We start from the raw sequence: 27218 nt of genomic DNA on the forward strand, positions 1-27218 counted from the left end.
CCGCTTCTTTCTTGCCCTCTATGGGGCGGATATTGGAGCGTGAGGTTCAGTGTGTACTGTGCCTGAGTCACCTGGCACAGTAGGTGCCCCAAAGAGTTGTCACCTGCCTTCCTCAGTCCAGAGGGTATAACTGAATTTTATGACATCCCTTATTATAATTCATTCTGTAAACTTCTGTCTTGCCAGCCCCCGGCTTTGCAGGATTGCAGACTTGACTACCAAGTCGCCAGAGCCCTTCGCAGCCCCTGGTAGCAGTCGTGGCTGGGACAGGTGCAGAGCCCTGGCGACCGTCTCACTGTATCTTGCAGAGGTGGAGGAAGATGAGGGCTGGTGCTTTCTCTGGGGCCTCCTATTTGTAGAACTGTTTCACTGAGTCTAGGGGTGAGGAGGTGATGCTCGAAGGAATAAGGAGCTCCTCCAATTCTCCTAAGTCTTTATTTTGCTCTTTGTAAGTTTTATTTTCTTTTTAAAATTAGAATTAGAGTTGGCACACTTTAGTGAAAGAAAGCTTGTCTTTATTTTCACTAACTTCATAGTTTATGAGATTGCATTCAATTATGTATGTTGAGAGTTAAATATAGTGTAGCTTTGTTACTGTAGAAATCACAGGCATTTTTATGTCATATTACTGTGGTGATATCTTAAAATATTATTCTCATTCCTTCTGAAAAAGCACAGTAGTTATCAGACCTGTCACTAAGTCTGTGAACTAAATCTGTTTGCTAATCTGTTAACTGAAAAATACATATTGGGCTGTTCTAAATTACATTTTTATATATTAATAGTTTCGTTGAGTTTAATTGCATTTTCTTTGGCGTTGCGGGCCTTGGGAAGCCTTTCTGTCAGGCCACTCTGCTCGCTGTTTTTGTGTTAGGCTCTCCGGGTGCGGAAGCTCAGTAACGCTGGCGTTGCATTTTAATTTGTGGCTTAGTAGCCCTAAAGGTACCTTGGGTGGTTGGCGATTGGAAACTTCATTTTCTGGTAACTGTGTGTAGAAGCCGCTGAGGGCTGTGTTCTCCCTGCGGAGCTTTGGCACTGTCCCGGGTGCTGCCCTACTGCCCGTGTGCAGGGCATTGGGTTTGTCAGGGTGGGTGCCCACAGCTCTGCTGCCTGGGTCAGCGGTGGGGGCTGGGCACACAGACGGGAGACTGGCGGTCAGGTTTCCTGCCTTGAACGCCTTGGAACACCGCTAGCCTTGAAGCTTCAGGGCCAGTTCTTGCTTACCTGACCTGAACTTGATACTTCAGTTTTATGTTGCCTGAGGCAGATCTGCTAGGTTGCTCTAAAAACTTGAGTAAATAAAGGAGGAAGCCCTCAAATTTCCATGTCCTAGGTTCCCTCTCCTTTTGGCAGAGCAGCTCCTGCTGCGTTAGGAGCCTTCCTGGATCCCGGTGCCCCTGAGGGGGTTGCTGGGGACTGTGACTGCATTTTCCTGGAGCTTGGTTTTGTTTTGGGAGGGGAGGGATGGTATTTCATCCATGAACAGAACTGCCGGGTTTTGCTGAGCTACATACATAGTGCCCTTACCTTTTAATGCTTGCATTGTCCATGTTTCTGGTGGGAGGTCATTCACCTGCCAGAATGCCTCTTGCGATGATGAATGTTTTACCTAATAAAACAATCCACTTCACTGTTAGTATAAGTTGTAAGGGTATTTAAGTGCTTTCTTACTGCCAGGCACTGTGTGAAGGAGTTTACATATATTTCAAATGATCTAGGGGCCCCAGCCCTGCTGATCAAATGATCAGCGGCACAGCGCCTGCCTGGCAAGCGCGAGGTTGTGAGTTCTATTCCCGGTACTGGAAAAAAAAAATCAAATGATGTGATTGCAGTTCTATGAGCGGTAGCTACTGTCATTACCTTCGTTTCACAGATGGGGAAACCAAGACTCGTAGAGGGAAAGCAGCTTGCTCAGGTTGGTACTCAGGATGTGGCAGAGTGGGAGTTTGAAGCAAGGCAGTGTGACTACCGCTACTCTGGAGCCCCTGCTATCGAACCTGCTTATTTATTTCCGTACTTACTTATATTAATTCTGCCTGTTTGAGCTAAGCAGTTTCAGAAGTGCTTCAGTGAAGCTGCAGGAGTACTTAGTTGGTGGGCTGTGACATGTTGTCTAACTATCATCTTGACAGCTTGAAACTGAGCAAGCGAATCTCTTGACTGAGGCATTTTATTACTGGAAAATTCTGAATGCTGGTTTTTAACGCTGTTTCTTTATGTTTATAGGGATGCTTCATTTGGAAATTGCACTTACAATCTCACCATCCTTGACTGTTTACAAGGAATCAGAAAGGTAATGACAGTTTTTCTAGCTGTTGGTTGGTGTAGTAGTTTAAAACTATCGAAAAGGAATAATCTGAACACCCTTCTCTGTCCTCGGAGGGAAGAGAGGGGAGCTTGTAAGCTGAAGGCCCCTCACTTTCTTGTTTTTATTTTTTTTTCTGATACCGGGAATCGAACTCACAACCTCACGCTTGCCAGGCGGGCGCTGTGCGGCTGAGCTGAATCCCCAGCGCAGGCCCTTTTCTTTCTGAGTGATGATTAATTTGAGAAACAGAGTTGGTTCCCAGTGTCTGAGAGCCCCTCACGGGTGACTTAACCAGCCTCAGACTGAAAAGCCTGAGAAAATCCCCCCTTCCTGCTTCTTACTGAATATACTGACTGCTTCTTTTTCTCTATACAACGCAGTACGGCAACTTACTATGTAGCATGTAATTGCATGAGGTGTTATAAATAATCTAGAGATGATGTAAAATGCACAGGAGGGTGTATATAGCTTATGTGAAAATACTGCACTATTTCATATAGAAGGCGTGAGCATCTTCAGATTTTTTTATCTGTGGAGGTTCCTGGGTCAGTCCTCACGGATTCCAAGCAAGGAGACTGTATGGAAAACAGCAGACTTGCGGGGAGAAGTGGGAGAGGTCTCCCTTTCTCATTTAAACTACCCACGTTGTGGGGCCAGTTTGTCACTTCACTCTGCTGCGGTGCCTGCTGCTTTGTGACTCCTTTGGCTTAGTTCTCCAGCTCGACGTCAGTGCGGGAGAGAAGGGAAGTTGTCGGAGCCCGGTCCTCTGAGGTTACCGGTCTTGCCTGGACTGCCTGAGTCAGAAACTCGGGAGGCGGCGTGGCCTGCGGTCTGGTTTTGAACAGTCCCTCCACGTGACTTGACACGCTATGCAGTTATTTAGCTGTGGTAATAGAGAAGTTAAGCAGTGAGCTTTTTGGAACATGTTTAATTTACAGTCTGGGAGGTCATGCAAGTTACGCGGTGAATTCTAACGAGGAGGCGAAGTACACAATTTCATCTTAGGTGATGATTTTTCATCAGTCAGGTATGTATGTAGCACCTGGCCAATTGGACTGGGTAGTGTCAGCAGTGAGTCTCGTTTGCTTCTTTTCTCTGAGGTAATATAAAACAGATTTTGCTATTTTCCTAGTTGAAAAAGTCAGTATGATAAATATACTACCTGATTTGTCTAGGTCTGTTTCTGATTTTGATAGTTCACTTTGCAGTGCTAGGTATTGAACCTAGGGCCTTGCAAGTGCTGGGTGAACACTCCGCCCACTGAGCTATATCCTCAGCCCTGATACTTCATTTTATCAATGGTTTTAAACCCTCTACTACTTTAAAAAAGTTTTCAAATATTTTTCTTAAAACAAAACAAAACAGCTATGGAGATATACTAGCCCAAACAGTATTGCCAAAATGCCCTTGCAGTAATACTAGTTAAGTGGTTTTATGGAGACATTACTCCACACGTAACCCGTAATTATAGCATTTGGAAAGAATGCCTAAGAGAAGAACATAATTTATTTTTTGTCACTGTTGTTATTTTGCTTTTCCTTCCATCTGGTACAGGCTGTTTCTTTTGTAACACTTAGGAAATTCAGGAAGAGTTCCCGCAGGAATATCCCTGCCCATTATTATGGTAGCTGGTATCTCAATTTAGAAATTTATGACATCCTTCCCGTTGTACAGGAAAGGTGTGACTGCTCTCAAATACAGGCTTCTCTAAACGGATTGTTTCATCAGATTTGGGTTTGCCCAAATTTAGATGAGATTTTAAAGGATCTAGTATATTGTTCAACACGCCTTTAGTCAGCTGAGATACTAATACCCAGTGTAGCTTATTCTCCAGGTGTACTCTCGTCCGTAAGACATCACCATCCGGGCTATTTTGGGGACAGTGAGTACCCTTCTGAGAGTGTAGACAAGTGTAGCCGTAGTTTTGCCTTTTTAAGGAAGATGTATTTCTGGCTTTGATGTATTAACATTGTTGTAATCCTAGCTCACGTGTTATGTGAATACACAGAGACATTCACAGATGCACAGTTTAAAAATAAAGAGAAAGGAAGAAAAGTATCTGAGTAAATTTTTCCACGGGTTTCTTTGGAGCAGTGCATATGGCTGGACTAACTTGTCCTTCTGAAAGGCAAAAACAGTTTAAGTACCTAGTTTAGCTCATTCTCCGGGAGTGGTGTCAGCCAGTGTTCTCAGAGGTTAGCGTGTGTAGGCGTTGCTCAGGAAAGCTTGTTAGAAAGCTGGTCCTTTGGGAATTGGGAGAAAAGGTTCAAGTGGAAAGGGGAGTAAAGGGGGCAGGGGAGGGAGGGAAAACGGGAGAAAAAGAACAGAAGGAAAAAATGGAAACACAGCTTTTGTAAATAAGGGGGGGAAGAGGGGTTGAAGGGAGCGGAGGGGAATGGGGACAAGGAATGAAGCTATACCATGCACGGGTACAGATCCCTGTGGTAAGTGAGATCATTACGTATATCAAAAGTACCAGTAAAATTAATTAAAAAAAAAGAAAGCTGATCCCGAGCCGCCTCCTCAAAGAATCAGATTTAGTGTTCTGGGATGGGATTTGGAAATCTGTCTTCCAGTGTCACCCTGAGGGTTTTGATGCAGGTGACCCATCTTCCACCTTTCCAAAGAAGCACTGGTCCCTAAAGTGCTTTTAAAACTGGATCCGCTGGAGCTCAGCTTCCTGCTTTCTTTCTCTATTTTTAATGACTTGGTCATGTAACTTTTAAAGGTACCTGTACCTTTTGTGTTCCGTTGTCATCTGTATAGCTTTACAGCTTACCAAATAAAAGATTCTTTGTCTTCCTAAAAATATTAGGTCTGAACAAGCCAGGTAATTTTTAAATGTTCTAAGTCATTAGTTATAAAAACAAGTGAAGTTTTGTGTTGTTAAAGATACCAGTTCTTCTGAATTGTAAGAGCAGATGAGGAGGGGCTGGGGATTTAGCTCAGCGGCACAGCGCCTGCCTGGCAAGCACAAGGTTGTGAGCTCTATTCCCGGTACCGGAAAAACAAAACAAAACAAACAAACAAACAAACAAAACAAACAAAAGAGCAGATGAGGTTTTTTCAGAGTGAAGCTCTCTGAACAAATTAGGGCTTATTAAGTAAAAAGGCCCTTTTTTGCCAAATATTTTGAAAAAGGCAAACAGAATTTTCTAATGCTAATAGATTTTTCTTCTGAGAACTTAATCACTCTCATGTGTATGGTTATAGGTATAGTTCCCAGTAGGGTTTAACTGTAAACTTGCCAGTATGTTCAGTTTATTATGTTTATATACAAAACTAATATACATGGATACTCAGACGGCATCTTTGGTGGGACATATTCTTATACTATTCAAGTGGCTTAGCTCTGTTTCTAGGAGAGTATTATTAAAACAAAGCTTTCAGAGTTATAAAATGATTTCTAGAGTTGCATTAAAAAATCAAAAGTTCCCAGCTCTTGCATCCAGGTCAGTGAGCACCATTTTGTTTTTTTGTTTTGTTTTGTTTTGTTTTTTTCCGGTACCGGGAATCGAACTCATGACCTTGTGCTTGGCAGGCAGGCGCTGTGCCACTGAGCTACATCCCCAGCCCCCAGTGAGCACCATTTTGTAAGGAATGATTTGAGAACCGATGAATAAATTTTATCAATTTAGTGTGAAAAATCTAATTCAAATTCTCCTTTCAGGGGTTACAACATGGATTTTTTGACTTTGAGACATTTGATGTGGATGAATATGAACATTATGAGGTTGGTACATTTAATATTTTTGGAAAATATAATTTCATGTTAATAAGAAATTTGGTTTGCATCTAATATTTTGGAATTACAAATTGAGTGGTTGCTAAATAAAATTGTTTGTGAGGTTTTTTTTTAGTTGTTACTTTTGTCCTTTTAACTATTACTACCTTTAAACCAGGAATCATCAAAATTTTAATTTGGGAAAATGCCATATCTATTCATTTAGCAAAAGATTATTGACAAGCACTTTGCACTTTATAAGAAAAATAATTTCTAAGTATAGTTTGGTAGTGAGATTATAAGTTACTTTTATTTTTTATTTTAAATTAAAAAAATTGTTTAAAAGCTGGACATGGTGATGCACACCTGTAATCTAGCACTTGAAGGCTGGGGCAGGAGGATGCTGTCAGTTTGAGACTAGCCTGGGTTACATAGGTAGTTCAAGGCCAGCCTGAGCTACATAGAGAGACCCTGCCTCAAAAAAAAAAAAAGACTTATGCCTTAGAATATTTTTTACCCTATGCATTGTATTTTGTTGTTTTAAAAATTTTTTAGGTTTTGATTTTTGACAGGGTCTCACTTCATAGTTAAAGCTGGCCTTGAACTCTCTGTGTAGATCAGACTGACCTCAAACTCATGGTAACATTCCTGCCCCTGCTTCCAGAGTACTGGGATTACAAGTGTGGGCCGCCACACCTGGCTTACATTTTATTTTGAAATAGGACTGAATGTCCTCAGTTCTAAGAGTTGGCTGAGTTTTTCCCCATGGAGTATTAGGGAGCTTCTGGAACCGTGTCTTCCCTGGCCAGTGGTGTGGCCTGTAGACAGCGCCTGGCCTGGCTGGGTAACGCTCTAAGGAGACTTTGAGGAAAGACACTTTCTGAGTAGGCTACAGAGGACCTAGAAGTAGTACACGTTCTCTGAGAGCAAAAGCAGCCTGTGAAGTGTGAAGAGCCTCAGCATTTTCCGAACATGAGCTCATCTGTGGGGCCTTTCCAGGCGAGTAATAAAATTTATCCCTATTCTTAGTAAGGCCAGGACAGTCCTTACAGCTTGGGATCTAGTTCAGGAACCGTCTGGGCTAGACTTTGAATGCCCAGCTGATGTGCTACATTTAACCCGTCTGAACAGAGACTGATCATCTTTCACCCCACATGGTCCTCTGCTTTGTTCAGCTGCGCTAATAGTGTCAGCGTCCTACTGTTCACCTAGGCTCAGGCCTAGAACATCTCCTTTTTCATTTGTGTCCTTCATCTCAGGTGTTTCAAGTCCGGCTGCTGGTGCTACAGGATGTATTTTATCTCCTTGTCCCTGGCTCGGGTCTCACATCTCCTGCAGATGGTTACAGTCGCTCTCCACCTGAGGCCAGCCTTCTCCTCCCCGCTGGTTCTACATGCCCGAGATCTTAACACAGAGCTCTCTTCCTGTTCCTAGCCCCGGCGTGGCCTGCGCTTGCTCCGCCCTGCTAAAACGAGGCTACGCGCCTCTGTCCTGGCGTGCTCAGCTGTGCTGTGCTCGGCCTGCCTCACCGCCGCGTCTCCTGTTTCTCTGCCTGTGCACGCAGTGTTCCAGTTTCTCGGCGCTGCTTATTTACCTTTCTTAAGTGTCTCCCTGTCTTGGCTGAGCTTACTTTCACCCAGGACCGTCCCGCGTGTTCAGATCCCACAGGAGCCAGACCACACCCGCAGTGTCCCGCGCCCCGCCTTCGTGTTTAGTTTATACTTCCCTTTCTTCTCATCTCCTGTAGCACTTTGCGTGCAAGCTGCAGTTTCCCTATTAGACTGCAGATTCCCCACGGCTGGGGTCTGACCAAGTGGAAAAACATACACTGTGTTCCTGGACGCAGCGCCTTAATATCATAAAATTGATTCTTCTTCCACCATTAGTAAGTTTAATGCCATTTATTAAAAATTCCCAGAGTATTTTTTTCCAACTCTGAAAGCATTTTTGCAAAAGAAGTCTTTCTCCTTAAAACAACAACACAATAAAAAAAGAGAGAGAGCCGCCCTCATAAGAGAAAAGATTAGGTAGGTAACCCGTAGTGCAAATACATATGCATGGGGGGATGGTATGTAGCCATTTTATTTTGTCTTTAAATTTAAAAAAAATTCATAGTATTACATGTTTGCGGTACATAATGATTACATTCATCTTGGGGAGTTGGTATAGGTAAATAACATCTAAATTCTGTGGTCATTTTAAAAATTTAAGATTCAATTTACATCTCATTTTAAAAATGAGATGTAATACTTGTCTTAGGATGATTTCTGTACTATATTATTGGAAAGAAAAGACACAGGAGAATGCTTATAACACTTAAAAAAAATCCAGATAGTACTAAGACACTCTCATCCCTTACATTAGTTTCAGGCTAGTGAAGCTTAAATTTTGAGACCTCCGCCTTGCACAGGTACCTTTTAAGAAGACTTCGAAGGAGCACTCCCAGACAGGCTCTGCCTTCAGTTAACTTTTTGTTTAACTTTTTCTTTTTCCGGGAACTGTCCTATTCAAACAAGACTGCCCGTCGTTAATGGTGCTACAGTTCGGCAATCATTATTTATCAGACAGTCCACACTGAAAGTTACAGCTTTAGCTTGACATTTCAGTTGCCCCGGGGGCTGTCCACTGTTACCAGAAGACGTGCTGTCCCTGTACTGGCCACCACAGGTGAACCTGCAGAAAAGCTCACCTTCCCCCGTAGCACCCACGTGCCCCAGCGAGTCCCAGAGGTGCCCCATTCTGCAGAAGTTACCATGTTTGACTCTCGGCTCAGGCCTGCAGTTCCCTCTTTCTTAGCTGCGTTAGCTACACAGGGTTTCTCAGTGGTCCGCTGAAGTGGACTGTTTCTCCCCGAGTCCCTGGGCTCCTTGTCATCGTCGTCATCACTGCCGTCCTCACCCCGTGGATGCTCTTCTGAGGAGAGAGCGTTGCCGCTGGAGCGTGTGGTGCTACAGTGTCTCACCGTCACAGTGCAGCTTCTCGGGGAGCTGTTCGTGAGAAGAAGGCGCTGCACCTCTCTGGATGCCTGGGGTGGTTCTCGGGCCCCTTCTGTCAGCCTTTACGTTGCTGTCAGCGTGTATGTTTTAAAAATAAGTCTGATTTTATCCTCCCCGTTTGAAGTGTGTCACAGGCTCCACACTGCCTAGAAGTAGACGGGAGACGCAAGCTTCCTTCCACGGCGCAGAAACGGGCTGCGCTTTCCTCTCCGCTCCTGTCCCTCCACTCCCTGCGCACACCCACACCTGTGCCGATGCCCACACTTGTGGCTGTGGACGCGTGCACCCACTCCTCCTGCCTGAGAGCCTTCGGGCGCCCCTGCCCTTACTCCTCTGTGTTTTCCGTCTCACAGAAGCTGCTCTCAGGCAGCACTGTGTGAGGCTGTGTTTGCACGCTGGCATCTTGTGGGCCTGTGGGTGCTTGTGGGCGGGAACCCAGTCCTTTTCCCCTTTGTGTGAGCGAGGAATCTAGTAGCACAGTACATTCACAGAGGACGGTCTCTACATGTCTCTGGAATGAAAGAACTAGTGAATACATGGCTGAATGAATACTGAAAACAGGAGTATTACACATTTCAAGGTTTTTTTTTTTTTGTGTGATCTAACTTTAGTAGGAAGGAACTAAGACTTTTAATTAAAAATCCATTCTGATTTTGCAGTATCACTCCAGGGAACAAAGTGTTTTATGGTAGACAGCGTCTTGAACTGATGTTTCTTCCCCTTACCTTCAGTCAGCTTATGCTGGGAGAGCAAATCTTTAAACAATCGGCTGTTTGCGACACAGATTGCAGCACAGAACTGCGACCAGGTCCGCACGCAGTGTTAACTGGATTCGCTGCGGGACCGGGGACTGTCTGCAGGTCGGCTGCGCCCTGCACTGCAGACGTAAACTGCCGGGCTGGCGAGGCGGCGTGGGCTCCTGGTTTCCCTGCTGTGTGTCCGTGAGAAGCAGTGAAGTTGGTTTCCCACCTCGGGGAGTCCTCTCTACTCTCGTGCCGGAGTCAGCGTTGAACACCTGAAGGATAAAGGTTCAAGGCTTCGCTTCTGGTTAGAATTTGTAGAGCAGACTAGAATTTAAGGTGGACGCTGCTCGTCCGCCTTTCCTCGTTCGTGAATTGTGCCCCGGAAAGACGGGAGCTTCTGCCGCTGTGGTGATGAAGTCCTGCCGCGGGGCTGAGGTCAGGCAGCCTCGGGATGCAGTGTGTGGACAGGCCTCCCCCTGCTGCGAGGGTACTCGTGTGCGTCCCACAGCGGGTTGCCTAGTAGAGGAACTGCTGCAGGTGTTCCCCTGGGGCCACTGATTGCACACGCGACGGTCACAAATACAAGGACCCAAATCCCGTCCTGGCCCCTGCAGCTGCTAAAGTGAAGGGGCCCGGTGTTCCCGCATCTGCTAATGACCTGCACCCTTGCCAGTGAAGGGTCATGTCGGTTAGGTCTGTCAAATGCTTTGCGGTCTGCCGTGTTCTAAGCAGTTTCTTGTTTTTTCCCCCTCTAATTATCGTTTGCTCTCTGTCCTTTCTTTTATCTCCAAACTTCTTGAGAGAGCCGCCCTCCCTGTAACTGGTTGTGGCCTGGCCGCTGTCTTCACGACTCCACGGAAACTCTTTCTACCACCACGGGAGTGCAGGGATGGCCGTGCTTGGTCTTCCTGCTGTTTCACTGTGTGGCCGCTCAGGGCTCTGTAAACTCACTGTGTTCTCTCATTGTGAGATGCTGTGCCTTTCTTTTCTCCCCGCGTCTCTGCGCGTCTTCCTCAGTCCACCCTGCAGATCTCTTCTCTTCCCCGCCCGCCCTGACGTCTGCTGTTCGGCAGAGCCCCACGATGGCTCGTCACACGCCTGGTCCTTTCCTACTTTCCACAACACCGTCCGTCTGCTCCAGATCTCCGCGTCGCAGACACTGGGACGGCATCAGTAGAGTTTTGCTCGCTGCCTGTGTCAGCAGAGATGTTCTCTGGTCCCGGCTGTCCCTCCTTGGCCCCGGGCAGCTGTCCCTCTCCCTCCCCCAGGTGTTGCAACAGCCGTGAAGCCGTCCTCCACCTCGGATTCTCCTCCTCCCTCACCTCGCTGTCTCCCTCAGGAGCAGAGCTCAATTAATAATCTAGAGTTTGATTATTGTTTAAAGCCAAAGGGCATGGAAACTTAATTTAAACCAAACAGTCCAAGTGTTTACTTTGCTTTAAGCTCATAAAGTACCCATCTTTATAGCAGACTTGCATTTATGCAGTACAGCTATACTGTCAACACTAGTTAATGGTTTAAGAACCTAGGGAAATACAGACTGTACTTTTTAAATGAATTTTTAAAAGGCAGTGTAGTTATATTGTACTTACTTTTAAAAATAGTCTTTGTGCCAGTTTTACCGAGGGTATTTATCAAAGTTTAGTGCAACTTTGTCTTCAGTGGATAAAGTGGAGATGATAACTCTTACCCTGCAGCGCTGCTCTGAAGATTGACCTGCATGGAATAGAGTAATGCCCTACACAGAGTCAGGGTCTGTGAATATTTGTGGCTATTTTTATTACTGTTTTTTGACATTTCCTTTTGTCTCCAGACTCCTAAAAACTAGAGAATGCTTTTTACTTTATATGCAGCACTAGGTTATAGTCCTTCATGCATATTAAAGGCTCAGCGAATGTTTAAGTGAGTGTTGAGTTGTGCTTCAAAATTGTTTATCCGTGTTGTCTGGGAAAGCATATGTCGATAGAAGGAATCAGTCTAAATTGGCAACTTCAAGCATGATCTTTATTACTGTAGGTTTGTCACAGTGGTAAAAAGGCCAAATATTTTTCAGTGTCTGGACTGGAAAATATATTTGTGACAATCACAAAGAAATAAATCAGAGGCACAGATATGTTTCTTGGAAGTTGTGTAAAGCACCCTTCCAAATCAGATTATATTTTAAGTGCAGTAGAGAGTTATCTGTTCTAAAGAATCCACTGAGTCTTTTGTGGACTGAAGATCCCTGTAGCAAATAACAGTGCCTAAGCTCATCAGTTTCAGAATTCAGACTTTAGTTTGGGGATTTTTTTATAGCGTGAAACATCTATAGTTTTTCTGAATAGTGTTTGGTAAGTAGGAGGCTTTACATTGGATGAGGCTCAATCGTTCTCTTACCCTATCCTTGCGTAGCTGTTTCTTCACCAAACGACACAGGGTTGGGGGCTGGGGATATAGCTCAGCAGCATAAGCACTTTCCTGGCAACCCTGAGGTCATGAGTTTGATTCCTGGTACCCCCCAAAAAAAAAAAAAAAGACACAGGGTTGGAAAGTACCTGGAGCTCCTGTCTGATCTAAGTTTCTTTGAAGAGTTTGTGTGTGCGTTTAATTAGAAAAACTAACTTACATCACTTAAAATATTCTGGTATTGACACAAATTAGCATTTATATAAGTAGTGAAGTTAAAGATACTAATTTCAGGACATTACCAAAGTAAGCTTATGTTATATTAGGTCAACTAAAAGGTGTAACTTCAATTTTTTTATAGTTAAATCTAATATTCTAAATCTCTTTGCTTATTTCACTATCTTTATTCAGACTGTTAAACATTGTCCAATATTAACTAATGTTTATCTTGTTGAATGGGAAGATGTGTCACTGTATTGTTTCGGTTCTTTGAGTGAATGTTTCTTAGCCAGGCCACTGTCTCTGTCCTTTATGATTGATTAAAAATAGTTACTGTGTAACCAAGCGTGTCTGTAACCCACATAAACAGATATAGAGCAGTGTTTTATCTAGCCTCCGTGGTGGCCAAGGGTACAGAAGTAGGGAACGTGGAAGCCCGATTTCTTTGACTGTTCGTAAAGAATGATTTTAGTCTTGATGGTTAGAGCTTATTTTTATTCTTGAATTTTTAAGTAGTGTTTAAGCTTAATACTTATTCAGGAGGGCACTGGGTCATTAATTTGAGACCTTTTTTTAAAGAAAACAAGACAGTGTTTGATTACTGTAGGGGTCAGGGGCGTAGCTCAGCGGCATGGTGCCTGCCTGGTGAGGTCAATTCCCAGTACGCGCCTGTAATCCTAGAACTCAGGAGGCTGAAGCAGGGGGATTGCTGGGGGTTTGAGGCAGCCTAGGCTACGTCGGGAGTCCAGGCCAGCCTGAACTACATAGTGAGATCCTGTCTCAGAAAACAAAACAAAAAACCAAATTGCTGTAAACAGATAGCTATGGTTGTGAGCTCATAGCACTCATAGTATCTCTAAGATCTTACTTGGGGCATTATGATATCATATGTGTATTACAGCTGCGTTGATTCATTACAGAGATTTACAAGTTGTCATGTAAAGTTTCACTGGAGAGAAACATCTGCAGTTTAAAAATGAAAAACGGGCGAGTTTTGATTTTCGTTTCGATGGTAATGGGTACTGCGAGTAAAGTAACGGCTCCAGATTTCCCGATGACTTTATTCTGAGTGATGTAACAAGACTCACTCAGCTCCTCTACTGCAGGACAGATTGGTGTGGCTCAGCTCTCTCCCCGTGGAAGTCCTCGCCGTACGGTGCAGGAGAGGGTGAGCCGTGGTGGCCCCACGAAGGCTCCGTGTCGCCCCCTTGCTCTGAGGAGGGAGCCTGGGGCAGCGGGTGGGGTGGGTGTAGAGAAGGCGTACGGAAGGAGGTGATTTATGTATTTTAGGATGTATCCACGGGTATCTCCCAGTTACCTGCAAATTCTTGGGTAACCTTGGTCCTTACCAGCGTCCCACGGGTTCTGAGGCTCATGGTGGAGGGAACAAAACAGAGGCGAGGATGGAGTGGTGAAAAGGCCGTTGGCCCCTTTCTTGGTCTTCAGGCCTTTTCTGAGGATCCCATTCAGGATTTACAGGTTCCTGGCCTGTAAATAGAATATAAATATAAATATAGAATCAAAGTCAGTCCACGGTTCTGTTCTGTTTGATTTGATACTATTTAAAAGTCTGGTTGAAAATAGTCCACATTTCAAAGTTAAGTTTTCCTGGAAATGGAGATGGAAGGTCGGCCGGTCAGCTTTCCCGCAGGCCTCTGTTGCTTCCCCGGCCTGGGTCTGCGGCCCGGCAGGGGCCCTCGCCGCGGGCTGGTGTGTGGCCGCTTCCAGGTTTCACCACCTCAGGTCCTCTCCCGCTGGCCGCCTGCGCCTTCCCTGCCTTCACATCAGCACTGACCGCGGATGTCAGCGCAGAAAGAACTTGGAAAAGCGTTCGTAGTGAGCCTGAGAAGGAGGACTTCTTCCATCGGTGGGGTCTGTGTGCTGTGTTCAGGGGCACAGAAAAACCTCTGTTTATTGCTGGCGTCAGTAGTGTGTGTGTTCACTTCTTCGCCGGGAGACAAACTTATTTCAAGTAAAGTACCTTTCCCTTAAATAAAGTGACTTTTCCTATAATCTGAACTTTTCATATTCTAAACAGAAATTTTTCTCCAATAAATTCAAAAATGACATTTTGAAGATCAGGTGCATGTTTGATTGCAAGCTGTATTACTTTGTCTTCATATTTAGTACTTAAAGTGTGAAACGTGTTTTCTTTATAAAGGTTTCCTAAATTGCGTAAGAATTATAAAATGTTTTTCTTCTCTTTTTTTTCCCCCACAAAATTCTTCCAGCGAGTTGAAAATGGTGACTTCAACTGGATTGTTCCAGGAAAATTTTTAGCGTTTAGTGGACCACACCCTAAAAGCAAAATTGAAAATGGTAGGTCTTTATTGTTTCCTTTACCATCCAAAAGTTTATCTCATTTATTTATTTATTTATTCTTTCTCAGTTTCTTCTGATTACCTCTTTTTCTGTGTAATTTTCTTCAAAGAATATTTATTCATTTTTAAGCATTGAATAGTACCAGCCAGTTAAATGTTACATGTTTAATTTCCAGTAGGTGGCGCTCTAATCACGTTTTAAAACTAATGTTTCTAGGTTGCTATAGATAGGATGTTCACTTTACCCTGTTATTAAAGAATTTGAGAAACAAACGGGTCACACCAATAAATAGATTGCTGAGTTCGGTCAGCGGCTCTCACATCTCTGGCTGGGGGGTGCTGGACACCTTGGTATTCTTTGGGGATGGTGCCGATGACCTCGTCACTTACTGAGTACTTTCCATGTGCTGGTTACTGGTTAATCCCAGTCTTACCTCAGTTAGTGCTCACATAACATTTTATAGGTGTAGATTATGTCCATGTAGATACTCCTGCCTGCATTTCACCGGCAAGGAAACTGAGAGAGATTGGTAGGGAATTTGCCCCTGGTCACATACGCAGAGTCGGTGGTACTCAGCCCAGACCTGGGATTCCCGGTGGTGTCTCCCTCCTGACCTATTTAGTTTCACTGTGGGGATGAGTAGCAGCTTTCTAGCTGGCGGTGGGTTTTCAGCGTATGGATATCCGTGAGCATACACAGGCGGGAGCACTTCAAAAGGCAAAAGAGGATAAACCTTTCGAAGGCAACATGATGAGCTGTGTTTTGGCATCACACTTGTTTTCTGCACATTCATTTTTCCACTTGTCAGCGCTGCCTAGATGTAAGTAATGGCATACACCAAGGACTTCAGATGAGCTTAGGAGAAAAGTACGTAACATTGAAAACAATCTGTGCACACAGTAGCTGCTGTTTTGCTGTCTGTAGAGGTGGAACACCGTTTTTGGGGGAGGAAGCTAATTTGAAACCCCTCCTCTAGATTTATTCTTTTATCATCATCATCATCATCACCATTGTTACTTGTAAAATCCAGTTTCACTGTGTATTGTTATTCATGCATTTAGATTAAATACTTGGAGTTTCATTTCATACCTATGATCATTCAAGCAGGGAACTCCGCTTGAATCACGGTTTTTTCCTGTGCATGGGCAATCCAGGTCTAGAGAGGTAAGCTCACAAACAGAAGACCACTGTAGTGAAGCTGGGATTAGAACTTCCTAGGCAAGTGCTTGGTGGTACATTTCTTTTTGATCTGGATATTGATTAATTTATCTCTGTCACATTGGGCCGTTAGAAATAACAGGTGGAGAACCTGAGGAAGCTGCTTCGAACAGCTGATCTTTCAGGGCAGGACTGATTAAGCCAGTCATCTTGCAAAATTATCTGACTGGGGCCCTGGAATCTAAGTAGGCGTGTTGTCTCAGGTGTGGCTTTGTTGTTGGGTATTGGTTAGGCAGAGCTGGGAGAGCTGACCAAGTTTTCTTACAGAGAACATGAGAGGTATAAATCTTAAAAGTCATTGCAAATATTTTTGTACAGATAAAATTCTTCTTTTTTAAAAAAGAGAAGGAATGCTGATGAACGAATAAAAAAAGCCTAAAAGTGAACTGCAATTCTGCCCCGTGTTTAGTAGTTGGTGGTAGGATCCTTGGCACCTAATCGCTCCCATTTGCTTCTCTTCTTTTGTTTTTTCTTGTGCATATCTTCTCTCAATTCTTTCAGTGTCCATGTACATTGTGTATGTCTGTGTACACACACAGTCATTATTCTTTTATAAAAATGGGATCATAACATACAGTGTTTCCCTTTTTCACTAGACATAGCAGAGACTTCTTTCTGTGGCAGTACATGTAGATCCACGCGATCGTATCCCGTGGCTACAGCGCTTATTATTCTATTGCATGACTGTGCCATAATTTTGTTAGTTTATTTCTGAGTGAGGTATAAGGTGTTTACAGTTTTTCACTTTCATTTACTTATTTTTATGTTTTAGTACCAGAAATTGAACTCAGGACCTTATGCTTGCCAGGCAGCTGCTGTGCCACTGAGCTATATCCCTGGTCCAGTTTTTCACTTCTTAAGAACTGCTGTGGTTGGCATACGTAGTCATTTTTCTTGCAGTTCTAGTTTCCTCTCTCCATTCTTAGAAGTAGAATCACAGGTAAAAGGACGTGCACGTTTTGTGTAGTTGTTTTTGATGCTGGGGGTGAAGCATAGTAACTCTCAGTTGTAAAAATCACTTTGCAGTGTGGAGAAGGAGTGCTGGCTGCCAGGTGCTTATGTGCCAGGGCTGGAGCGCAGCTTCGCGTGCGCGCCCTTACTTTAATGGTAGTCACTAGCTACGGGCGGTAGACACTGTGCGGGCGAGGAGGAGGCTGCGAGGACACGCCTGTTGCCCAGGCTGTCACGCCAAGTGGGAGGCAGTGTGTGCACTCAGGCGCAGCTCCGTTTGATTCGTGCTTGCTATACAAACTTAAGCAATACAGGTGAAGAATAAAAGTCACAGAATAACTCGTGCTAAGATACTGCTGTACATACATCACTTTTTCTTGCATAAACTGTGCCCTCTCATACTGAGAAAAAAGATCCCAAGTTCTGCTTACATGACACCAATTGGCTTTTATGCTGCCTGGCACAGTTGCATTTAAGGTTGCATTTTACTGGGATCCCCAGTTTAGGGTCTGCTGTTCGCTGGGAGCGTTATCTTTTATTTTTAATGGGCTTTAATTTTGTAAATACTTTTTGAATTTAAACTAATTTTGTATTAGAATTAACAAATTTTATTCAATTACAGTGAACTCTCGCTGGTCTTTTTTTGTTTTTTATCTTGAGAAACTCTTTGTTTCCTGAGGAGGCTGGACGTCATCTTAGTTGTTACACAGCAGGAGAGCTAAGCTTTTTAGGGAGCTAACAGTGAAGTAACTGCTTTGTGGATGTAGCAAAAGGAAGCCCTTAACTCCTGGCAGAGTGGGTGAAAGGGAATTAGGCTGGTTTGTGTCAGCAGAGAACAAGCAGGAGGTTCACTCACAGCCTGACCCACGCTGTTTTGGCAGTGGGGAGAGAGAAGCCTTGCTTTTAGTTTAACTATTTTGAATTGATAAAAGAATGATAGCAGTAGGCAAAGCCAGGTATTTTATTTTATTTTTCTTCTGGTACCGGGAATCGAACTCACGACCTTGCGCTTGCCAGGCAGGCGCTTTGCTGCTGAGCTAAATCCCCAAGCCAGATATTTTAGATTTCAGATTTTAAAAGATCTTCTCATTGGCAGTGTCATTCTCACATCTGTGCATGTGTGTATGCATGTATGCACATGTATATGCACGTATGCATGCATGTATGCGTGTATGTATGTGGTACTGAGGTTAAACCCAGACCCTTTGCACTGAGCTGCAGTCACAGCCAGTTCTTAAATCTTTTACTTTGAAGACAGTTTTGCTAAATTGTCCAGGCTTGTGATCCTTCTGCCTCAGCCTCCAAATACTAGAATTACAGGTGTGTGTCAGTGTGCCTGGCTTCATGTTTATTTAAACACACAAGCACATGCACACGGCGAGGTTGCCGGGTGAGGGGTGTGTGCAATCTGAGACAGATCCCAGCAGGGCGAAGCGCCGGCCAGCTCCTTCAGGAGAAGCCCGGTGGCACTGCCGGGCAGGAGGAAGGCTGCTCCTCGCGCCCTTGCTGGCTGTGTGAGCCCGCGAGCTCCCTCCGTCTCTGGCCGTAGGTGACTGTGTGTGTCGCAGTGGGGGAATGTGGTGCCCAGGACCGGCCTCCTGCTGAGGGCTGCAGGTCATATACCCAGGGCCTGGACAGCGTCTGGTGTGTGCGGGGCACTTGCTGGGCGGCCCCTATGGTGGTTGCTTTAATGAGCTTAATCAGCGTATTTTGTCTTTCTGCATTTGCCTGAGGTTTGCAGGCTTTACTTTAATAATGACGGGGTGGACCAATCATGTGGCTCTGCTGTTCGTCAGGTTCCTAACTTTACAATGAGGAGCTGGGGGAAGAGAGGAGTTGGAAAACCTCTCTGAGCTCTGGAAGGCTTCGGTTGGGTCCGTCCGTGCGGTGCTGAGCTGGCCTGTGCCTCACTGAGGCCGGGGCGCCATCTAGTGTCCAGGTGCGGGAAAGGTCGTGAACGGGCCGTTGGTTCTCAGCGGCGCTGTTTGGGCTGCTAAAACCGGTCTCCCGCAAAGCGCGTCCAGGTATCTTGACTGCACGCGCAAGGAGTTGATGAGAAGGGACAGGACATTTTTACTTTTGTTTATAATGAATTGGAATCAGTTTCAGGGCTTAAAAGAAGCCCCTTCCCCAGCTCTAGGAAGTACAGCCCTGCCGTTCACAGCACGACCCCTTCCCTGGAGGCCGGACACGTGGGGTCAGCTGAGTCTCCCTTGCAGGCAGCCCCAGCACCCACGGCGGAGTCCAGGCCAGGGTTCATTTCTACCTTTAGGCTGTAAATCTGTTGCCTGGAAATAATTTGAGCAAATAAAACAAAGAAAACAGACTTGACCTTTTCTTTTTGTGGTACGGGGAATCAAACGCATGACCTCACGCTTGCCAGGCAGGCGCTGTGCGGCTGAGCTACATCTCCGGCCCCGGACTTGATTTTTGCAAGTGAAGAGCGTGTGTTTTCTCTCCATGCGTGTGTACGTTTCCACCAGATGTCCAGTAAGTTCCGTGTTCCCAGCTTGCTCACAGAAAGCACGGCCCGTGAAGACCAAGTGTCTGCGCTGGGGTCATTCAGGCCTGCCTCCCGGTCGGCCCCCGTTTTTTGTGTGACCTTAGCCGAGCCCACCAGCCAGGGCTCTTGCTTGCAGGTGCTTGAACCAACTCCGATAAACTGAAGGAATTCATGGGACGTGCTGGGTGACCACAGCCTCCGAGCCGAGCCTGGCAAACTGGGAACCACACCGGTTACCCAGCCAGGGAGCTTCCCGCGGGAGCTTGCTCCGAAGGCCAGGACCTGCAAGAGGTGGCGCCGAAGAATCCAGGGTTTATGGGGGGACGGGCAGGCCTCCGTGCCAGCGGACGGAGGGGCAGAGGGTGTGAGCAGCGCGGAGCCTGTGCGGAGCCCTTCGGGGCGCTCCTGGGGCTGGGGGGGCGTGGGCTCCGGGCCTGAGGCGTGCGCGGCCGGCGCCCACTCGGCTGGGGCGTTGGCTGCCGCCGCCTGCTGCCGTGGGGTGCTGACCCAGCAGGAGGGTCTGCACGGCCGCCCTGGGCGCCTTCCGGCTTCACAGGGACGGGGAGCGGCTAGGAAGGAAGGCGCTCCGGGAAGAGCAGGGTGTGGGCCCCAGCGCCGCGCCTCAGGGAGCAGGGTGGGTTGGCTGGAGCCGAGAGAAAGTAAGGAATGACCAGCACAGAGCAGCGTCCCCGGCGGGAGCAGCGTGGCCAAGGACACAGTGTCCGGACTTCCGGTCACCTCTCAGGCCGCCAGCGCTGCCGCCACGTCCCAGACAGATCCCTCACGAGGTCGCCTCGCCGAGCCGGGTGCCAGGCTCCGGGGCCCGCGTCAGTTACAGGCGTGGAGTCGGCTGCCGAGAAATCAGTGCCCTTGTCCCTGGGGGCTGCTGGGAACGGTCCGCAGTGGCCCGCTGGTGCCCCGGGCTCCCTGGCCAAAGCCAGTGTGAGGCGCGTCTGAGTCCGGGTCTCCTGGTGCAGGCACCCAGGAGGCTTGGCGTCCCAGCACCTCCCTCCCGGAGAGAAAGCGTCCATCGGGGAGGTCCTGTTTGAGGGAGGCAGTTATTAGAGTACAGGAGTAGAAAAAAAAAGGAAGCGGGTGATACGAAGAAGGGCTAATGGAAGGTAGATGAGTATGTTACATGCAGATTTGAAAGCACCACCTTGAAATCCAGTGTTTTGTAAAACTAATGGGTGTTAGTAAAAATGTATTTAAAAGTGATTGTTCTAGTTTTTAAAAAATTTAATTATAGTTTGAACCGACAAAGTACATATGTTTATGGTGCAGCAAGGTGTTTTAAAGTATGTACGTTGTTGATGGGGCTGTCAGGTTTAACATGTGTATCGCTTCGCACATTGTCATTTTTTGCAGTGAGCATACTTAAAACCCTTAAGGTCTTCTCTGTAACTTTCACGTATGTAGCACGTTGTTAGTAACTACTGCCGCAGTGTTGTACACTGGATCTCTTTGGCCTGTCCCCCTTGTTTAACTGAATTTTTGTATCCTTTGACCAAGATCCCCTTAAGTTTTAGTTTCTTAATCTGTTACATGGGGTTAACTATTCTTAATAAGTGTTTTTTTTTTAGAATTAAAAGAGGAATTGTGTACAATGTGGTTTGTACATTGTAGTTGCTTACTAATCCTGAAACCTATTTTGCTGGGGGTTAGACAACTATATATTAAAACTATTCATCTGGAAAAACTAACCTTAGCTGAAACGTATTTGTTAAGTGAAGAGGAACACGCAAAGTGAATAAAAACTCAAGAATCGTTTCAGGTCTGCTGTGAGCATCAGTCCTTCCAGGAATGCCTCGGTTTTGCGGTAGGAGGAATGTGCTTCCTCAGAAGTGCTCCTCCCTCCTCCGGTGCCCCAGTCACGCAGCCCGGCGCTCTGCCAAGCTCGCTGTGGCCGGCCTCGGCCTGAGGACGCGCCCTGAACGCGCTGCGGTGCAGCTTGCTGTTAGGGCTGTGGGGTTCTGGGTCGTGCAAGCTGACACGTGCACCTCACACTTGCAGGTTACCCGCTTCACGCCCCGGAGGCCTACTTCCCTTACTTCAAGAAGCACAACGTGACTGCGATTGTGAGACTGAACAAAAAGATCTACGAGGCGAAGCGCTTCACGGACGCGGGCTTCGAGCACTACGACCTCTTCTTCATCGACGGCAGCACGCCCAGCGACAACATCGTGCGCAGGTTCCTGAACATCTGTGAGCACACCGAGGGCGCCGTTGCGGTCCACTGCAAAGGTGCGTGGGGGCCGGGGAGCCCCGCTCACGGCAGGGCCGAGCCGGTCTGCGGTGACGGAAAGCAGAGGCAGCATCTTAGAAAGGCTCTCGTTTCACCAGCTGAAACCCAAACCCTTGTTCACCCGCTCCCCAAGCACGGGCTGTGTGGGTGTGGCCGCCGGCGGGGCTGGGGCTCTCCCCCAAAGGCAGCGTGTCTGACGCTGACCTGTCCAGAGCCCGGCTTGCGGACGCCGGCTCCGCGATGAGGGGAGACAGCCGCAGGTGTTCTTAGCAGAGTGCAGGCGTGTGGGGAGAGTTGTCCAGAGAGACATGCTGCCGGCCCCTTCTCCTCTTCTGAGCCCCGCTCACCTCCTGTCCGTTCCCCGCTGCCCCAGCGCTGTCTGTCCGTCCCCTCTGTGACGCAGCCACCTGGGCCCCTCTGCACCCTCTGCGCCGCCCTCCCCTGCTGTTTGCATGGTGGAGCCAGGTCTCCCTGCCCGTTGCTCGGGGTCCCCTGCCAGCGCATTGCCCAGGGCAGGGGCCGCCTCTTAGAGTGGCCTGAAAGGCTGGCCTGTGAGCGAAGCCCTGCTGTCCGGGCGACCACCCTTTAAAGGACGTGTGTCTCAGGTACTGCCTGGACCGCCTGTCCTGTCGTCTTCCTGGGTCAGCGGCCCAGAAACCTGAGCGGCGTTCGCCAGCCTTAGACGGTGGGTTCTGCGGAGCCCGCAGTGCGGGTTGCGCCTCCAGCCCGGTGGGAGGATCGCGTGCCGGCGGGCTCTGCCCCGGGGTGCGGCTCTGCACGCAGCCGCGCGGCGGTGCTGTTCTCCCGGGTTGGTGCTCGTGGACGCTTTTCTGCGCTTTGTGCTAATTGCCAGTAGGTGTTGGGGAGGGTGCTGTTCTCTCCCTGTGCCAGCGCTGCTGTAACTGCCTTGTTCAGGCGAGCGCGGCTGTGGTTCTGACAGATTAAAATACCATTTTGTAGGCCCTCGTTTCTATGTTTAAGATCTGAGTAGGTGGAGGTGCTTTGTCGAACATGTGCGCAGCAAGGCAAAGAGGAGCCTCGTGCTCCGGAGCCCTGGCAGCCTGGAGGGCGCCCGAGGCCCTCTGCTGCCCTGGCCAGCTCTGCCCGCCCCCCGCAGGGCCGCGCCCGCTCTCTGGGCGCCCGGGTTGGAGGATGGCTCGGAAGGGGTTCCTTGCCCTGTCGTGGAAGGCACTGCTCGGGTACAGCAAGGTGTCAGCGAGTTCACCGGCCCAGGGTGTGTTTCACTCGCACCCTGCGTGCGCTTTCCCCCACCATTTTGTTAGGTGGCCAGGTCCACGACCACGCCTGTGGTTCCCGGCTTTCAAATAGCAGCAGAAATGCAGGGCGTAGAGCAGCAGCGGTCATGTAGGAGCTCACCCGCAGCTTCGCTTTGCAGCTGTGGCTTTTCCCGGGATTAGTTTGTCCTTCTTGTTCAGTTAGTTTTATGACTGCCAGGTTGTGTAGTTTATTTGTGGGTCCACGGGCCACGTCTTGGATTGACAAATTCCAGGGAGAGGAAACGCACAGCTTTCATTCAAACTCAGCACCTTGCTGGGTACTGTTCCTCCTGAGAGAAACTTGTGGAGATAAGACTCTGGTGTTACGCATTTTCGTTAATATCCTTGCTTGACCCTTGAGTGCTTATCTTTTAATAAATATATATGCATATATTGTATAATATTGAAGAGGCTTTACAGTCTAGCATCAGATCTTTTAGCATGCAGGTGAATTCTTATACAGGCAGGTCACGTGTATATGTGGCCCATCGTTTTGAGAGTGCTGCTTCGTTGCTGCCCCTGTACAAACATGTAGAATTCTCTTACGAGGGCTACACCTCTGGCTTAATTACAGCTGTATTGCTGTTAATAGCACACTTATCTCCTAGAGGCCTGTTATTATTTTGACATCTGCCCTAATTAAGTCAGTTTAATTTTCTGGGAATCCAAGCTGCGCTCAGTATTTTAACTGAACCAGAAGGACGAGGGAGAGTGAATCTTACCTTGTGCAGGATGAATTTTGGTAGCTGTAGGAAAGAGAATGAAGGTGTCGTGTCTCAGCGTATAAAGTATTACAGACAGAGGCAAACTAGACCTTTAAATTTAATTTTCTGGGGATGTGTGAAACCTTACAGTGTCTGCCATCCACTTTGTGGCTGGTGAAAAGAATGGCTGTGAATCTTGAACCTTTCTAGCACAAATAAAAATCTAAGGTATAGCGACATTGTGATCTTCCGGCATGCAGTAGAGATTTCAGAAAATGGCTGGAATTCTAAAGCAGTTGGAATTGGAGCTGGTAGAAATAGAGCACTTCCAGCCTCTTGTCAGGCTGTGCCAGGGAGCCCTTTAATTATGGATGCTTTAACATTTTTTTTTGAGTTTTTATGGAAACTTAGTGAAGTGTTCCTATTCTGTTCACTTGTGGGAAGAGCTCCTAACTGTTGAGCGCTAAGTAAGTTCTTTTTATAGATCTAAATTATAGACTCTTTTAAAAGGGGGAAGCAACTCAATTTCAGAAAAATTTGAAAATTCTCTGCACCACCTCTCTGGTTGTGAGGAGGGCCGAGAACCTAGCCCAGGGCACCAGGAGCTCCTCACGCCAGGAAGGGAGCCGTGCGAGGGGGCCCCTCTCCCCAGGAAGGCCACCTGCTCTCCAGACGCAGCTCGGAGACCCTGGAAACCGGCTGGGCCCTGGCTCCCACTCCAGGGCGCTCCTCCGTGTTTAGCTACAAGATTACCCGTAGCCTTGTCAGGTACTGGGGAGTTAGCAACTGCAGGCTCTGAGCGGAACAGAAAGATTGCTCTTACCTCTTAATACGAAAGGGAAAGCCCCACTGAGACCTTAATTAAACTTTCTTCTTTCCAAAGAATGCTATATTTGATCTGGGGGAAAAAGGTACTTCAGATGAAAACGGTACGCACACATGCCCCTCCTGTAATAGAATAGTGTGCGTGTGTGTGTTCATTTTTTAAAAGAGTAATGGGAAGGGGATGCCATGTGCCTAGAGTCATGAGCTTGACTGTCTTTCCATTTTCATGTTTGATATGCATTCCTAACTCAAATAGCAGTGCTCTCAATGGGGCAGAATTCTTTCTCTTTGGTGAAAACCTTTTTCCGTGTAAAGCACAGATTGACCTATAGTGCATACACAGGTACGCAGTGTACTGTGACAGTGAATCTATGGGGGTGATTAGGATGAGACACCTAGAGAGGCGCCTGGAGGAGCAGTAATGTACAGAAGGCTGTGCATGTTGGCGGAAGAGCGTGCCTTTCCCACACGGTAACACTTCTGAGACCCAAAGGGTAAATGAGGAGCTAATCAGAGGCTCGATACTGGGCACCAGGAAGAAGGGAGAAGGGAAGGGAAGAATGGAGACAGTTTTTGTAGGTGGGGAGGGGAGGGGTGGGAGAGAAGGCGGGCGAATAGGAGCACGAAGAAGTAAGACGTTATGCACAGGTGCACATGCCCTGGGACGAATGTGATGCTTATGTGGCAAGCATAGGCTCAGAAAAAGTGCTTATAACATTTCTGAAATTAGGATGGGTTTAAAAAACGAATAGCGTGTCGTTACTATTACGTTTTGTTTTACTTCCATGAACTGGAGTAATGCTGTACCTTACACCACAAGTCACTAGGGTGGTGTCTCAGGTTTGCTAAAATACTGTGGACTTCAAAATACCGGGAGACCAGAGAAGAGCCTCTCTTCGTGTTTGACCCAGGGCAAGCTGTCAGAAGGGCCCCTCGAAGACACAAGTTTATTAAACACACCAAAAATAAAGCCATTAACTCTTCCCTGTTTCCTTTCCTAACTGAATGTTCTCAAGGATGGAATCAAGGTTGCATCACTTTCCTGGGTCAGAACCTTCAGTCTCTTTCGACTTTCCTGGTGCCCCAGCAGGCGCCTCTCCAGTTCAGCTCGCCGTCACTGCCCGTGCCTGTCCTCCCTGCCCCCTCTGCTCTCCTGCCCTGGTGTCCGTGTCCTTCCGCCTCGTCCTTCCTGTCTCAGCCGGTCTGCTCCTGCCAGCTCTGTTTTCATCGCCTCCCTTTAGGCCCCTGAACGTGTGGTGGCTTCCTTGTACCCTTCCCACCGATGGCACACAGGCACACGTAGGTTCAGTGCCCTGGAAGGTGATGCGGTTTGGGGCCGCGGCGTCCTCTCGGTGCTTTGCGGGGTGCACTGGCTGAATTCTGTGTTCCCTGTCTTGCAGCTGGTCTTGGGAGAACAGGAACGCTGATAGCCTGTTACGTGATGAAGCACTACAGGTTTACACACGCCGAAATCATCGCGTGGATCAGGATTTGCCGGCCAGGCTCCATCATCGGCCCCCAGCAGCACTTCCTCGAAGAGTGAGTACACGGTCCCCGTCGTCCCGGGACGCCCTGCTCGGAGCCCTTCTCCTCCGCTTCGTCCCCTGGACTGTGTCAAGCCTCAGTTATAAAGTAGCTGCAGTGTTAGAGAAGTCTGTGCCTCTGATAGAATATTGTTGATCTGACAGCTAATGCGTTCTAACTTTGTACCTTTTATATCTCTTAGATAGGTGAGAGTGAGAAGAAAATCACAGAGCCATCTCTGCCTACCCTTTTTCTGTCATTTCTCTGTGTGATCTGGCTGCAGTGTAATTTTCTTATGTCATCCCACTTGGCACTGCTCATTCTCTCCTTTTGTTTGCGTGTCTAAAAGCAGAATGAGATTTTTAAAAACACAACTAAGGTCAGTCAGTGATTTTAGGAAGATGACGGCTCTGCTGATAACTACCGAGCTGCTCGGGAGGCTGTGACTTCTGAAGACACCTGAAGGTTAGCAAGGGAGGAAGAAGAGGAGGACCGGGTTGTAGCCCTGGCCCTGCCCCTAACTACCTTAATGGCCATAGTTTAGAAGAATTCTTACAAGTTCATCTGTTCATTTATTCATTCACTCACATATTCACCCATGAACTTGCTGTCCAACCCCAGCCCCCTCGGTGGAAAGATGTAACTGACAAGGGCACAGCCCTTCCGGACCCGCTAGTTTCTGAGGGTATTAGAGCTTACCATCAGTTTATGCATTAATAAAACAAAAAGATGAAAGTAGCCCTAGTTGATCTAGGTCCAGCTCTCACATGGTATCAGTAGTGTTACACTGAGACTTCAACTTTTTCTTCTTTTTATGTTGGGGTGGCTCTATATTGAATAGCATTCTTTTTCTATGTAATTATTCTTTTCCAATTTAGGTAATTTTAGATTAGTAAGAAACAACTGATGAGGAATTTCACAGAAAGCCAGACTAGCATCTGAAAAGATTGAGAAGATTTGAGCCTGCTGAGGAATTACTTTAGTTGCCAATCTGAGAGGGAATCCTGAGTAAGAAAAGAAGTGCTGAAGATCGAGTGCTTCATCTTAGCTTAAAAGAGTAAGGCAGGAGTGTAATGATTTTTCGAGAAGAAATATGCAAGGGCAGGATCATTAAGGAGAGAGAAATGTATAGGTTTTTTTTCTTACCTGGAGGGTAGAAATAGAGTAATTCTGTTATTAGAGCTTCATCCTTGATCAGGTTCTCGGCCAATAGAACTTTATTTCTCTCTTACGCATGTTGTGTAAGAGACACATGGAGACATATGTACCAACTA

General features: G+C 47.0%; 1 protein-coding gene across 1 annotated transcript in view; it reads left to right on the forward strand.

Annotated features, from left to right (window-relative positions):
• The window catches only part of Cdc14a (cell division cycle 14A), a gene marked incomplete at its 5' end in the record, with an annotated part of 130677 nt that overhangs the window by 69672 nt on the left and 33787 nt on the right, over positions 1–27218 (forward strand). The window contains 5 exon segments of the mRNA XM_013516522.1: positions 2227–2293; positions 5979–6041; positions 14607–14694; positions 21383–21613; positions 25821–25959. Coding sequence (XP_013371976.1) covers positions 2227–2293; positions 5979–6041; positions 14607–14694; positions 21383–21613; positions 25821–25959 — 588 coding nt within the window.

The sequence above is a fragment of the Chinchilla lanigera genome, unplaced genomic scaffold (genome assembly GCF_000276665.1).
Source record: "Chinchilla lanigera isolate Chin_1 unplaced genomic scaffold, ChiLan1.0 scaffold00034, whole genome shotgun sequence".
In the NCBI taxonomy this organism is placed as follows: Eukaryota; Metazoa; Chordata; class Mammalia; order Rodentia; family Chinchillidae; genus Chinchilla; species Chinchilla lanigera.